Source organism: Falco rusticolus, chromosome 2 (genome assembly GCF_015220075.1).
Source record: "Falco rusticolus isolate bFalRus1 chromosome 2, bFalRus1.pri, whole genome shotgun sequence".
NCBI classification, from domain to species: Eukaryota; Metazoa; Chordata; class Aves; order Falconiformes; family Falconidae; genus Falco; species Falco rusticolus.
In genome coordinates, this window is record NC_051188.1 from 56,910,072 (window position 1) to 56,926,216 (window position 16,145).

General features: G+C 39.5%; 2 protein-coding genes across 9 annotated transcripts in view; one reads left to right on the forward strand and one right to left on the reverse strand.

Annotated features, from left to right (window-relative positions):
- The window catches only part of FARP1 (FERM, ARH/RhoGEF and pleckstrin domain protein 1), a 213,855-nt gene extending 204,634 nt beyond the window's left edge, over positions 1-9,221 (forward strand). For 6 of the 8 annotated variants that reach the window (XM_037377826.1, XM_037377821.1, XM_037377822.1 and 3 more), the window contains 7 exons: positions 350-439; positions 1,563-1,645; positions 2,008-2,120; positions 2,603-2,766; positions 5,226-5,333; positions 6,400-6,551; positions 7,656-9,221. In XM_037377826.1, coding sequence (XP_037233723.1) covers positions 350-439; positions 1,563-1,645; positions 2,008-2,120; positions 2,603-2,766; positions 5,226-5,333; positions 6,400-6,551; positions 7,656-7,737 — 792 coding nt within the window. In that variant the 3' untranslated portion in view covers positions 7,738-9,221. Of the gene's footprint in view, positions 1-349; positions 440-1,562; positions 1,646-2,007; positions 2,121-2,602; positions 2,767-4,158; positions 4,296-5,225; positions 5,334-6,399; positions 6,552-7,655 lie in introns of those variants that run through there. The other 2 variants (XM_037377824.1, XM_037377829.1) reach the window with 2 other exon arrangements.
- A 2,841-nt stretch (positions 9,222-12,062) lies between these two features.
- STK24 (serine/threonine kinase 24) overlaps positions 12,063-16,145 on the reverse strand; it is a 64,927-nt gene continuing 60,844 nt past the window's right edge. Inside the window, exon 11 of the mRNA XM_037377830.1 lies at positions 12,063-16,003. Within this exon, the coding sequence (XP_037233727.1) occupies positions 15,967-16,003 (37 nt within the window). The 3' untranslated portion in view covers positions 12,063-15,966. The remainder of the gene's footprint in view (positions 16,004-16,145) is intronic.

The window sequence follows — 16,145 nt, forward strand, 5'->3', positions numbered from 1 at the left end:
AGTGCATCAGAGTGTGAAAGGTACTGCTTGGTTTGGCTGCTGCTGTGGCTTGTTACTTCTGACCCAGAGATCACAAAGGGAATGTTAGAAGGCATCAGAAGAAAGACGGCGGAAAATTGTGGGAACATGACTGAGACTAGCTGGGAAGGCAGGCAGGGAAAATAACAGGTGTTAATACTAGGTGCCACAATATTATTGTGGAAACCAGTATTTTGGATCCATGCATGAGAACTGCCATATAAATAGCGAGTACTGGCTAGCTTTCCCATATTTACCATTCTGAATTATTTTTTTTTCTACATACGTACATGTTGACATCATTCTAATAATGCTTGTTCTTGCTTTTTAGTTTAATGATATCTTGTTGTACACAAGTAGAGGCCTGACAGCATCAAATCAGTTTAAAGTCCATGGGCATCTTCCACTATACAGCATGACAGTAAGTATTGCGAGAGCTTCAGGGATTCACGCTTAACCGGCTGTGTATGTTCCCATATTAATTGCTTGATGAATTTCTGCTGGACTGAAAGCAGCAGCGAAAGGCTGTTCTCTGACTCAGAGAAGCTGTGGTTACATTCTGCACTAACGGGCTCTGTGGGGTTCGGCACGTGTTCATGCAGCATTCTATGCAAAGGTGATTATAGAGCAAAAGGGGGTGGGGGGAAGAGGCATTCTGCAGGGCAGCTTCCTCATACTGCAAAACTTCTCATGACATGGATTCTTTATTTTTTTAAAGCCATAAATTTAACCATGATTCTTTACAAGTAATTGATCACCAACTGCTTATAGACACACCGTGCAAGGCAAGTGAACAGTAGCAACAATCTAAAATTTCTATAAAAAAGAAACCATTTCCTAATGTTTTCAGCTCTGGATCTTAAAGCCAAAATAGTGGGAAACTGGCAGCAGTATGTCATTTGGAGCTCTCGTTGCAATTCTTTTGGAAAACAGCCAATTCAAGGCAATAGCACCTACTTAAATCTTCTTATATGATTTCAAAAATATTTTTGCTAGTTTCAAAACACTTTCATTCCCCCTGTTATTTTCACTGGAACTTCTCATGGGTTTGTATCTGTTGCGTACTGCTTTCCTGAGAACAGAGTTAGGTAATCACTACCACAGTACCTGAATATCTCTAAACATCTGCAAGGCTTCAAGTTTTATCTAGCACTTTTAGGAATCTACTCAATTGTTGGTGTTCATTTGGCACAGACTTGTTCACAACAGAACTGTGTGGTGCTGCAGTGTTCAGAGCACTCCCAGACTTAACACACCCTTTTGTATGATGAATCAGTCTTCTGATGAAAATACCACTATTTTCCTTTTTTTCTTTGACACAAAGCAGACAAAGACGTGCTTTTGGTTTAAGAGGTTACCGCAGAACTTACTGCTTTTCCAACAGCCACCACTTTTTTTCTGAATACCTAGCTCAAAACTGTTATTTGTGAACATTTCTCTTCGTTTTCTTTTCCCCAACGGTAAGAGCTTGTTCAGGTCGCTGTTTCACCTTAAGAAATACATACTTCCTGCAATCTGACTGCATTTGGGCTTTTATCTCTCAGATAGAAGAAAGTGAAGAGGAATGGGGGGTTCCTCATTGCCTAACACTACGAGGTCAACACCAGTCCATCGTTGTTGCTGCAAGGTAATTCAGTAGAGACAACATGCCTGTATAAACTGTATTTCTCTGCAGCTTTCACAGTGGGGCAGATAGAAAAGCAGAGAGGCGTCATTTTGTTTGGATTTGCTCCTAAAACAATTTCAAAGGTATATTCTGTGAAATCCACTTAGAAATAATAATTTAAAAAAAAAAAAGGTGAATGGGACAAAACAGTGGCAATTATACAAGTTGGAACCAAAACTTTTAAGTTATTAGGGGAAAAAAACGAGCATCTCGTATCTGAATTTATTTATTTAAATTACAAGTAAGCCCAGCTTGTGACTGATTCTTAAGAGTTTGCTTTCAGGCTTTATGAAAGTGAATAAAACCTGCATTTTCATTGTTAGTACCCGCGCTGAAATGGACAAATGGACTGAGGACATTCAGATGGCGATAGACCTGGCAGAGAAAAGCAGTGGCCCTGCCCCAGAGTTACTGGCCAGCAGTCCGCCTGACAACAGTAAGTAAAGGCTAGAGAGCAGGTTTTACTCACTTTTGTCAGTATGATTGGTGATTGCTTCTAAGCAAAGTGGTGAAAAGTGCTGGCCACAGGTCAAACTGATACGTTTGAAGTTGATTTATGTACATATAGATATATATGTGCCATTTTAACGTTCTTGTTGATGTTAGCAGAAAATTTCACTGAATAGAGAAGTGACTTAAGCATAATGATTCCAGGAACTATTTAACAAGATTTGAGCAGTGCCTGTCCTTGGAAGGTATTAAAAGCACCAACAAAGCACGGTAGTTAGTCTTTGATTCTAACACTTTCAGAAACACGTGGGAAAAAAAATTCTACTTAACATCAGCACAAAATTATTTCTAAAATTGTGTTTTAAAATTAGTTCACAATATTGTGGACAGAATTGATTTGTTTAATTTTTCCAATTATATATGTTGTTGCATAGAGGAAGAAAGATGCTTTTTCCCTGCATTTCATAGAGTCTCCTGATGAAACTACTGTAGACCAGGAATCTGAGGACGACCTCAGTGCATCCCGCACCTCACTCGAACGTCAGTCACCACACCGTGGCAACACTACGGTGCACGTCTGCTGGCACAGAAATACCAGTGTTTCAATGATCGACTTTAGTATTGCTGTGGAGGTATCTGCCTCAGAACAATCTGAACTGCAGCTTCCAGACTCGCTCTTGAATGACAATTTCCTTTTTGCTCCTCCTTAATAAGCGCACTATTCCATTGTCTCCTTCTGAGGAAGTTTCAGGCACACCTATTAAACTGACTCCCGTATCCTCAAATGATGGCATAAATCATCAGTCAAGAAACATCTATTTGCTCCCTTAGCGCATCTTTGTAAAATCAGTTCGAGCAGTAATTGTCATAGAAGTAACTGTCCAAAAAAAATGCTGATGCCCTTTAAAATTTACAGCAGGTTAAACTGTCTTAATGCTTTAAGTTACAGAGGCATTAAGTCATTGCTCGAGCTGAAAGGATATTGTCTTTAGCTGCTGCAGCCAGAGTTTAAAATACGTGTATTACTAACGTACCTTCTTTACCTAGCCATCTTTTCTGGAACCTTGTCTCATTGCTCAGTCTCATCTGCTTTTTCTTTATTTGCGTTTTCCACCCCAAAATAAAAATCCTTTTTTCCCCCCTGATCACAGCTAAGCCAATTTTATACACATTCATTAATTCTGTACTCCATAGATGAGATGCAGACGTTGACTTTTCAAAGATTAAAACAGAAGACTCCTAGTTCAGTGTAGGTTTTAGGATGAGGTGGTGAGCCTGCTTAGGGTGCCCTTCCTTCACCCAGGAGTCTCCAGGGAGCTCAGAGTACGTTATCACAGAACTCATCAAATGGAAATTTATGGTTAATGAAAACAGTTAAAGGCATCTTAAAGCTGAGTCAACTTGCACTCACAAGGCAGTCCTCAGACGTTAATTAGGCCGTCATTGCTCTAGAGAAGACATACTGATGCTGAATGTAGAGAGGCAAGGACAGACCATATCCGTAGCTTGTGTAACTGCCTCTGTTTTTAAACAGGAGATTTTTGCTGAAATACGACAGAAGGAAATTATTCTGTACTAGAAAACACTTGACTGTAGAGCCTCATTTCGATCCCATGCAGGTGCATTTTTTGCTTTTTATACCCTCATATCCTGCAAGGGAGGAATAGTTCAGCGTGGAAACAAGGTCTTGTATTTTTCACTTAAGCAGAGGGCTTACTATAAATAGATATAAAACTTAAACCAGTGACTAATTCTAACAATTAAAACATTTAGTTAGGCAAATCTTTTGGTCGGAGATCTGTGCTCATTATTCCATTTTTGTTCAAGTGAATGCAACCAAAGCAGCAAAGACCAAACACACCCTGGAGACATACGTTGTTCTGTGAAAACATCTTCAGCTCCGCTGCTCTTCCATGCGTGGCAGGTTACGCTCATGCTCACATCATTCTGTTGGTGGCTCTCACTTCAGCATTATCGTTTATTTTCTTTGTGTCTCTCCCTCCTTTCTGTCTCTCTCGTGGTAGAAGATCCTCTCTCTGTCAGTGACTGTACTTCCCTACCTGCTGGACTGATCAGTGATCAGCGGCCTGTTTCCATTTCATATGTCTGCTGGTACCGAATGCAAAGCCTGTCCTTTTATGATATCCTCCAGAGTAATGAGGTAACAGAAAATTAAGGAGTACACCTGTAACTTAGGGCAAGGAGGCAGCAGTCCAGATATCAGAGAATGGGATGATGTAAAGCAAAGGCTCGAATGTATATCCAAGACTGGTGAAAACAGAACGTTTTCAAGAATATTTTATTTGTAGTAGATACATCTTTGACTATTAAACTTTACAGGTTAAATTATTAGCTTTTGCAGTATATAAAGAGAATGACGTAAACAGCTATTTTGATCCAGGTGAGAGCCTTTACAGTCAACAAGGAATGGGAAGTAAGGAATAATTCACTGAGAGCTCCCCTTCATTTGCAAGGCACAATGATACTGGACTTTACATCTTCACTATGTGAAGAGCAGCTTCTTCAGCCAGCCATTATAAATACTCGTACTTGGTTATGGCTGCCTCCTCCTTTTTGTTTAAAATACCCAAACTCTGGCTTAAGAGTAAGGTTAACAGTCCTTGCTTTTGAAATCTTTGAAAAGTTACCAAGTGAACTCACTGGGGACTGAGCACTCAGTCTCTATCTGCAATTCTGAAGTATGTCATAATTTTCCTTTACATCACAAATTCATGTCAGACTTTCTGTTTTCATTCTATTTAAGTACCATTTGAAAAGAACAAAGACAGACTAGCACAAGAAGACTGATGTTTAGTAATATATTACTAAAAGCCACCTCAATTTAAGAAAAATAATTAGTGTAGCAGCCTGAAGTTTTTGGAAGTACCCAGGTACAAACAAAATAGTGTGTTACACAAAGTACTACTTTGTAATAGAAAAATGCAGAAGAAAAATATGTCCATTCAACCACAACATTTTCACATACAAGAAGGTCACATACAACCAGATTAAGAGCAGATAATTTTTCTTACGTTAATTAAACTGCGGGGATCTTTCACTGTTTCATTTGGCTACCTTTGATCTGTTTCAGAACCAGCTGTCTGGAAATCTCCTAAGAAAATTCAAGAACAGCAATGGGTGGCAGAAGCTCTGGGTGGTGTTCACCAACTTCTGTATGTTCTTCTATAAATCGCACCAGGTAACAGGCTGCATAAGTATGTGTGGCTGGAGAAAACCTTTTGTTTTTTCAAGGCAGTAACGGAGAGAAAAGCGGACATCAGTCAGGGATGCTGTAGGCAAGAGAAGCAGAGGCGCTGGTCATGCCTACCCAGCCTTTACTGCCACTGGAACACGGAGCAGAGCATGTTCTCCGTCTGATCACTTGTCAACTGAAGAACACGTGCTTGTTTCCTGAAACTTTCAACAGTACATATCATCCCTAAAAGTAAAACAGATACTGCTACTGCTCAGAAATTGTGGCACGAGTTTAAACAAGAGGTTTCTCTTGTACAAATTCTGAGATTGTCACAGTTAAAAAACATACTAGTGACTTATACATTTTGTTTACCATTACTGATCTTTAAGTCAAACAAGAGAGAACAGCAGCCAACATCCCACTGCAAAAGTAGGGGGGGTTCTGTCTAGAATCTAGAATCTGTTGGACTTTTGAATCTCTGTGTTTGAGCAGGCCATACGCAAAAAATAAATCCAGTTGCTACATCATGTTTCTATTTCTATAGAAACCTTTAACTATAGTTTCTGCACTTAAAAAAAAAAAATTAATTGTAGGACATTCTACGTATAAGCAGGATAAAGAAACGATTTGTTCACACGTCCTATGCCAGAAGTGTAAGGACTTAAGCAGTAAATGCTGCAGAGTGGCTGATAAATTTCTAAAGGAGTAGGAATTTGCAAGCCTAGGATGAACACATGTGGCGCTCCGTTGATGCCAAACAATGGAGCTTTATGTTCATCAATTTGAAAGCAGCTAAAGTTCAACATCTCGGGACACCTTTCATACGAGGAAATACCGGTAAGATCAGCCTGTGGCAGATCCTTACAAGAAGGGTCTGTAAAGATCGGCAAGCTGAAACTACCAGACAATTAAGTTCGCTGCGATTGTATAAAGCTGGTATTTTTCCATGCATGCGTGGAAATGCAATGACGACCTTTAAATGAGCGTGCATCTGTCTTCCGTTTTACTTCTGTGTTCTCTTTACTCAGGGGCATTTGATCTCACAGCATTTTCCATTGGTTTTTTTCAGGACAATCATCCCTTAGCCAGCCTTCCTTTACTGGGATATTCACTTACAATTCCTTCTGAATCTGAAAACATTCACAAAGATTATGTGTTCAAGCTGCATTTCAAATCCCACGTGTACTACTTCAGGGCTGAAAGTGAATACACATTTGAAAGGTAAGTCAGTCTTCTGTGAGACAGCATTTTGTAAAATTCCAGGTTTCTTTAGTAATACAGGCAAGTAGTTCAGCACAATTGGAGAAAGAACCCTTTAAAATTTTAAAAGGAATTTTAAGCCTGATAATGCTAGAACCAAGTGGCTGGTTTTGATGATGTGGTAGCTGTAACGGGAATCGCTACAAAACCTGTGCTACGTACAGAAATCATCCAGTCAGAACTGATCAGGCTGGCTGTACAGGGAGCGTCAGGTCTCACACTTCAGGAAGCGTGTAAACAGCTCACAGGACTCTTCAGTAGCTCTTCAGAGTAACTTCATTCCCTCTAGTACAACTGGATGGTAAATCCATACCTGAAATAGAATTCTAATTTTTCACAGAAGCGGCTGTTCATACTACCTACTTGTGCCACTTCAGCATGCAACTTTTATACCTCCCACTTATTTTCAGATTGACAGAGAGCCAGGAAACAGGCAGCACTCCTCTTAAATTGTGATCTGAGGTTGTTTGTACTGGGAACCGATTTAGCTCTTTTATATGAAGCCTGAACATGTCAAAAATCTTAATGTCCTCTCTTATTGAAGAAAGCTATTACTAAGTTTTAGCCACGTCAGCCTAAAACTATAAATAAGGCAAATTGTGGGAAAGAGGTGATTAAATAAATGTGTAGAATAGGAAAAAAACACAAAAGCCCTTTCTCAGTTCTAGTAAAAGGAAGTAGGAACTGCAGCTAAATTACATTTTTTCCCTCTAGAATTAAGCGTGGTTGGTCTCAACTGCTCATCACTTGGGCCATCCAGAAAAAAACCCAACAGATTTGGTGTCTGCAGAACAAGTAAAATAACTTCCAAGTTTGTGGCTTTTGGGTCCCATTGCCCCTGTTTATCCTCTCTAAACCTCCTTTCATCTGTGCCTTTGGCAGGCATTTGGATCTAGAGCCTCTGGCCTTCAGACAGACTTAGGAGTAAAGTAGCGAGCAGGATGCTGCTGTAGGCACTGGAGATAAAACCTGTGTAAAACTAGTAGCACAGACTGTCTTTCAAGGAATCCTTCCTTAGGAACTGACCGTTCTTGTGTTTGTGTCTCTCCTCGTGCCTCCTCACAGATGGATGGAAGTGATCCGAAGTGCCACCAGCTCTGCCTCACGCACTCGAGCTCTGAGTCATAAAGAGCCTCATGCCTATTGATGGCTAAACAAGCCGCCGTGTCAATTGTCCAGCAGCTGCTGTTTTTTCTAGAGGACATTTTAAACTCTTTTCTCCCTCCAAGTTCAGGGAAACTTACAATTTGGTAAAAGACAAAAATAAGTATGGTTTTGCAGAAACTTTCACAATTCCTCTGCAAAATGTTTTAAGTTCTCTGTGTGTTTGAACTAGCTTACCATCATCCCAGTGGCTGCGGTTTGTTTCATGTCTTGTGTTGTCATTCTGTGCTGTTTTTAGCTTGTGCCAGTATTAAAATATTGTCCTTATTAGAGTGCCAAATGCCAAAAGACATTTTGTTGCCTCAAAGATTGCACCTAAAAGAAAAAACAATTTACTTCACAATCTGAAAACTTTCCCCTCTGAGGCACACTATTTCTTCTCTTTTCATAAAAATATATATTTTTTTTTTACCATGTTAATCTGTAGACTGCTGGATTTTTAAATGTAGATGGACTTTCACAGTATAGAATATAATTATATATACAGCAAGCAGTCTCACAGGAATGAGATAACTTTCAGATTTCATTCTTTTTCCCAGTCTTTCTACATTTAATCAGCAAGAAATTACTAATTTTCTATCTTTAACAAGGAAACAGTTTACAGCTTGTTCTCACGTCCCTTTGGGGTTACAAATCCTTGTGGTATAAGTATGGGATTCTTACCTAACCATTTTCTTAGTGGAAAGTTGACCAAATTGTTCATCTGGTGGCTTTGAAAAGTGAATACTACTTGCAAGATGAAAAATTTTTAAAATAATCCAGTGCAATATTATTTGGGCTGTTAATGTACTGTGAATGGTATGTACAAGAAGAAATTAAAGGCTGTGGTGACATTCTGCTGTTCGTTTTACAAACTTGAAAGAAAACCTGTATGCTACAACAACCGCAGCTATTTGTGATGAATTCGTAGAGTGTTTCAGCATCTGAATCGCCGGGGTACTACTGAAGCCCCAAGTTGTCATCCTGCCTGCTACGCATCCTAGTGTGACTTCCAGTTTCTTGTTGGAATTTCAGTCTGTCCCTCTCCCCTGGTGCTCAGTACACAGAGCAACAGGCGCAGCCAGCAGCGAAACACCCGTTTTGCTTACCTGCCTTTAACGTTGGCCAGCACCGTATTTTGGATGAGCTGGTGGCCCAACTCAGAAGGTTGGCAGCACTAAGTCTACAATGTTTAGATGCTTTTCCTTACGTTTTAAGAAACGCTTCATCACAGGGGTGACTTAAAACTTCCATTAACAAGAGTTCAACGTGGTAGAAACACGTCCGTCACCATTATGGGCCGTTGAGGAAACAGTGCTAGGCAGATGGGGCATCAATATAGGTATGGGAGAGGAAGCTGGGACCGTTCTACCCCTGCTTTTTCTTTGTCTAGCTATTCACTTTGTTAATGGCTTACCTGTGTGCGATGTATAAAATGGCGTACAGCTTTGCTCGCAAAAGGGAATAAAATACCTCATGATACCATCATACATACTCCTGTTTCGAGACAGTAAGGCCTTTCTCTTCCTCCCCCCAACCAAAGATCCATGCCTGCCTCCATCCAAGAAAAGGTTGGGCTCCTAACCCCTTACGACAAGCAGCAGTCCCCAGGGACAAATCCGAGCCACGCTGAGGAAGGGAAACAAGGATTTTGGCGTTTTTCCTTCAGCCGTGTGGAAACTTTCAAATCCCTGGGCAAGTAACTTCTTCCAGTTGCTCTTTTCCTTAGCTATCCCCACAGGACTATCAGTACCTATATAATCACATCTAGCCTACAGCATCACCGCTGTCTGTTTCTGACACTATGAAGGACAAACTTAGAAAGCAGGTAGAAAAATCAGGAGGCCTTACTCGCAGTTGCAGATCCCGCTGGCTGGTCTATTCCAAGCCTGTGACCCTGCCCTGTAGGGCCAAAGCAAGTGAATTCAACAACCTCGGTGAACCGGTACCATACAGGAACTGTAGTGCTTTAAGGCCGACTAGGAATGTAAACAATGATCGATATAGGGATGAAAAGGCAAAAATAACACAGCATAGATTAACCGCAGCTGGGCAGCAGCCTGCAGGCCTGGAAAAACAAAGCTGAAGCAGCAACAGCCGGTAATGCTGCCATGAAGTACAGTAAAGGGCTGCTCAAAAAAAATTATTACTGAGCTTTAAAATAGTATCTGCAAAGCCTCACAAGCTAGGTCCCTACGTCTGTCCTTTACAATTGCTACAGATAACACTGAAAGATTTTTTTTTTCTCCTTAAAATTGACATTCTATTGAGGGCCGTGCCCTTAATTCAGCTGAAATTGAATTTTATTTTAGATCACTGGGGCTTGTTGGATAACATCTTCATTGCTGTTATCTGCTCAGTAGCTTATTCTGAGCTCTCAACAGAAAGGCTTTTATTTACATTCCTGAAATCAGATAACACCTTTTCTAGGTATTTCATTTTCATGCAAAGTAAGTTTGGAAAATAATTTTTCTGTAACTTCTAAGCCAAAGATCAAGATACAGCTCTATTATGACAGCAGAGACTAGCTAGTCTGCAGATGCAGCTCCAGACTATCCACGTGATTCATTGCTCTGCATTCTCACCTTTTTGAGGTGAAAACAGGTTTGAAATAATTCTTTTTTCCTTCTTTACCAGTGTGATTTTAAAATTTTTAAATGGAACCATTTGAACTTCTGTCATTTGTCAGCATTTTTCTAGTTTGTTACTCCGAAGGTTACTCCAAAACTGAAATAATGGTATAAAAGCGACTTTCTTGCTGGTCATATCATACAATCAGTTGAAGTCTATGTGCATGAATACAACTCATAGTTTACTAGAAAGCTGTAACAGATAACCACTTAATTTTTAACCCTGATTCACATCATACTGCTGCCCGTATAACTGAGCGGGGTGTGGAGACGGGCAGGGTCACCGTGTGCCAGGTTAGTGGCCACGACTACGTACGCCATTCTTGTGTTTCAGCAGTGGGAAAACCTCAAACTGGTCACTTTAAGAGATATAATCTTGTTATTACTTAGTATGAACGATGCTAAGTGATAACATGATAAGAACAAAGTTGCCAGCTTCAAATAATGAATAAATAGAAGCAAAACAGGAACTTTATTGCCATAGGAAGTTGCACCACGTGCAATGGGATCAGCAAAGCCTAGACTGCTGTGCCTATTTTTTTTTTTCCACAAGACTAAGCACCTCCATCGTTTCTCTGCTAACTTAGTTTTCATTACGACATATTTATTAATATACCTCAGGCCTACCTATTTTCACAAAATTTTAATCAAGTACTGTTGAGACCTCAATGCCTTTGTAAATTCAGCTGAGACCAGCTAGAAATGACAGCCTGAAAGGCAAATTAGAAGGTAGGAAAAAAACATGCTGTGATTGCAGAAATCCTGATAAAGGTCTTGGACTAAAGAGGAGCTCTTGCAAGGAAAGCTCATTTTGGAGACTAAAGCAGGTACAATATGCAGCCGTTATATCAGCCAAGAACAAAACAGAAACGAGACCTGAAATCTCCAATTCTGACCATTTTTCCTTTTTATACAGGACCAACCACATGGTCTTCTCCCTCAGAACACAGTCATGGATGCGCAGATACACAACTCCAGTTGCTAAAGCACGCAAACATCCCCCTGGGGCACAGTGAAGTTCAGAGGAAAAAAAAATGGGCAACATGGCACACATACAGTTCTTCGAACAGCAGAAAATAGTAATGAAATATAATTACAGGAGTGCAGCTGTCACATGGTTTGTCACTGGTTCTATGGGTAATTAAGGCGGCGATGTTTGGGGTTAAGCTAATGCTACTCTATGTAAGCACTTCATTAGTTTCACTGGGCTGGCAGGATGGGGAATACAAAGCAGGCTTTAAATAGCTGCCATCTGTAAATTGGCACATTGTCTTACTACAGGACAAACTGTAATACAGAACTGCACATATTTAACCAAAACAGTACACTATCAATCATTTGTGTGTGTAGATTAGGAAAAAAAAAACACACAAAAAAAACCCCAAAAAAACAAACACAATCAAGAAAAGAACTCAACTTTCCATGTGGTTAGGCCATCTGTGAGAAATAAGTTCACTAAATTCCCCAACAGAAAAAAATACTCCCAAGTGTTCTTCCTGAGAATGTGCCTGAGTTTGAACAAGAGTTTTCTCTTGCACAAATTCTGAGATTATTTCATTAAAAACTGAACACAAATTCGTAAGCTTTCTATTTACCATTACTGACACGTGGGCAATAACTAAGCTAGAAACCCGCAAGAGCATCCCCTCCTGGGAGGGGACCCCCGAATCTCCTCTTACTGACCACTCAAATAGCAACATTTCATTAAACTTTTCCTTCTTTATTTCTAGGTCATTTCGTTTACAAGGAGTTTTGTTGTCTTGGTGTAGAGTGACAAAAGTAAAATTTTAATACACAGTTATAAACAGGCAGCAATATTACAGAAAACAAGATACACACTTTAATTGTCCTCTGTAATCATGCTTTGAAAGAAGGCAGAAAACCATTACATACAATTTTTCTACTGCATATGCTCAGTGCAATTATTAGCACATCTGCAAAACACAGTTAAAAAGAGCAAGCTTGCAGATTTGTGCTATAGTTTAAGCTCCTCTCCAGCAACTTACAAAAATAATTTGCAACTGTACCGATCCTTGCATTATACCTGTGCTTATTAGCTCTTCTGATAATCTTCCAACAGGGACTTTTTTTGAAGGCAAAAATAAGTTTCCTTAAAAGTAAGGCTAATGTACAACTGTTATAAACCGGTACCGTGTTGTTTAGAAACGTAATGCCAAACACCACAGAGAGCTGAACGAGATGTTTCACAAGTCCGTGAAAAGCACAGGCAGATGAAGGAGTTACGGAGGGTAAAGGAGGACGTGAACCCACCACACACCAGCTACTTTGCAGTTAAGTGCCACTGCACGCACTCTTACCTTCCCCCTCCGCCCACCCTCCCGTGCAGCGAGGGCAGAACACCACAGCGAAATCATTCCGCAGTAACTGGTTCACCCATCCATCCCCACATGGACATACACAAAATACCTGGAGCTGCAAAGGAACGGTGGAACTTCAGAGAAAGAGCTGCTTCATTATTACACCAAAAGCATTCTGTACTACAGTGATTGTGCCGTCATCCTTTAATAAACTGGCGATCAACTACAAAGTGCAACTGCAAGGAAAATTAAGTTAAAAAAATAGATTACACATCTGATACTTAGAAAAAGCAAGCCTTCAGTTCAAATGACTGATTTCATTTCGTTCAGTGAGTTTATTTACTGCCTAATCTCAAAATCCCTGACAAATAAGCAGTTCCACTAATTTAAATGTTTGCATAAATAGGGACAGCTTGTCGCTTAGTATATGCAAGACTGAGTAAAGAAGTACTACCTGCACAGAAAAATCATCAGTGCAACATCATAACAGACATCTTTAGCATGGAACGACCTCTCAAAAATACCAGTACGCTTCTTCAGAAACTCAGGCCAGGCTTCTTTCTAATGAAGCTCTTCTGTAACCAATATAGATGTGATTTCTAAAGCATCGATACTTCTCAAGAGCAAATTATTGTAATTTCACATTCAAGATACAGCACGCTTTTTTCAGTGACTCTCAGTTTAAGACAGTCTATATTTAAATAATCTATATATTACATATAAAAATACACATCTCTACCATAAATGAGGTCTTGGCTTTTTTCTAAATGTCTGAGCCTTCTGGCCAATTGCCCTTGCTGCAGGTCTTACTCATACCAAGGTCCTAAACCAAAAGACACATTCACCAAGCAAATTCTGCCACAGTCTACTCAGAGAAGTATTTCCTCAACATACAGTCCTGGAACGCAACTCAAATGCAACTCAAAACCAGCTATGCGTAACTTTTTAAATGATTGTTCAAAAATAGCGTACCTTAGAATTTCATTTAATTTTCCAATTGAGAAATTCTTACATTTACAGTGCTGGCTGAAATCTCAACTTCCCCACTAGATCTCAGAGTTCTGTGCATCTCCGAGTAAGCTCGCTTTAATTTCAAGCCCTTACGTTAACAGATGACTGGGGAAAAGCTTCCATTAATCTATTTATATTTCAAATGCAAACACATCTATTTATTTCCATACACTGTGACAGCGTATTATTTATTGAACAGCTGAAATGTTCCGAGATGTCAAGAAGTCAGTTTCCCACTGCGCCACACTCGGATGCACGTTTCACAACAGCACAGCTACATTTGTTTCCTCAAGGGTAAGCCTATCCTTAACGTTTAAGAAGCGCACACAAAACAACGTATTTAAAGACTTTAATCAAAAAAGGAGTTATAAACCATTGCTCAAACTTACGCATTGTTCAATTTACCTTAAATTCACTTAGCCACAAAGGAAAACCGTTACCTCAGTATGCTAGCAAAGATGTTGTGCCTGAGAATATGGCTGTAAGAACGAGTGCACATACAACCATTTCTTTCAACTGTTGTTTCAGCCTGGACATAAAATTTCATAACTCTGTTAGCACAATAGTCGCCTCTTACTGTTAAATTAATGATTAATAATTAAGGCTGTTAAAATGCATAGAATAAGGGCTACAATGGTGATATGAAGTCCTGCAAGGAGACCTCACCAGCTTCCAGAATGGTTAGAGAACCTGGGTCTTTTTGTACCAAGCCAGGTAGGTATGCAGATACTTTTAAAATTTTAATCCTTTCTGTTCCAAAACTTTTTTATTACTAATTTTAAAATTAAACAGATAACTTATCTCACGATCATGCAAAACATAAAATCGTCAATTTCTTCAGCAAAAAGAAGGCAAAAATGCTCTTAGCTACCAAATAGGAAGCACCTGAACATAGCCTTGGTGAAACAAACCAAGGGAAACCGCGGAGTAATACTGGGGAGGAAAAAAATAAAGTAAGTGCCACCCGATCAGCTGTGTGTGTAACTCATGTCACTATTTCCAAGAACTGTAAAACCTGAAATCAGCTATCTAGGAGCACTCACAGGAACAGTGAAAATTTCAAAATTCAGAATTTTCCAGAAGTAATTTTTTTCTGGGCAGACAAGCAATAGGACGTAACATACACCACCTGGGCAGTTTTGCATCCTTTCTGTCTAACCCCTATCACTTTCAGTAAAGAGATGCACAGATACAGGCATTAAGACTGAATATTAACTCTATGGAAAATTTTTCCTTTCTGCTGCAAGACATAAATTGTAATAATAAAAATAGGCATGATGAAGAAATACTTGCCACTACCTCAAAGCCAACACCTCAATGAGATATTTCAGAGTGAATGAAGGTAATAAAGATTTATTTGTGTGAGCATTCAAACACATTCGGGTGGAAAAGTTTGTATCTGAATTTCACTACAAGCTTCACAAATATCTATTACTAAAACTGAACAATACATAGGGTTCAGAATTTGCATTGGCACAATTTAAAACTGAAAATATGAAAGAGCTCATCCTTTAGGAAAAACAATAATTTAAATTTAAAGCTTTGAGAGACAACGTGTGTTAAATTTAAAACAACCAGAAGTAGTACCATAATTAGTCACGCTCAGAATACAGATAAAAAGGAAGAAATACCAGAGAAACAGAATAAAATTATGTCTTTGCTGAGGTACGAATAGAAGGTTCCATAGTACAGGATTAACTCTTTCAATGGCAAATCCTTCACATACAAAACTCAAACCCAGAGTCACTTACCACATAATTCAAAGTTTACAGGTACTAAAGGCAAGGCAATACTCAGTTATGGCCTGTCAAATATTTACCCCACTAATGTTATCTACAAAAGCACTTTACCATTTTGTACACAGTGATTCCTTATGCACGTTGAAAGGCTTTCAGTTAAAAAAAGACATTATATACATAACTGTACACAATTCCAACAAACATACTCCATCTCCCAGTGGAATTCTTAAAGCAATACCTGAGGTTTCTCAATATCTTCGATTTCTCTACCACAAACCTAAATATACATTTCAGATTTTTAAAAAAGACACCTCCCTGGAATATGTGCATTATCATTAAAAAAAAGTTATAGCTTTAAGGAGCTGAAAAAGACTGCCTCCATCTGAGAGACTTCATTTTCACTCTTGCGCACTTAGGCACGTCCTTCCACCAAAGGACATTCCAGTGACTGAGGGACAGAACAACGTGAGGGTGCACGCCTTCAATGCAGACACCGCGGGATCTCTGTTGTCTTAGAAAAGTCAAGAGCAGAACGTCAGTAGGATGAAGTACTTCCTCCAGCTAGTGAGTATCTGAGGAGGAAAAGAAATAGTTAGTTGTGACTTGCAGAGAGACATTCTACAACAAGCAGCAACTAGAAGTTACTCCGTTTCACGCTGCTGAAGTGCCAGCCTCTTTCCTTGCAGAATGACACTCGCCACCGCTGCCACACCT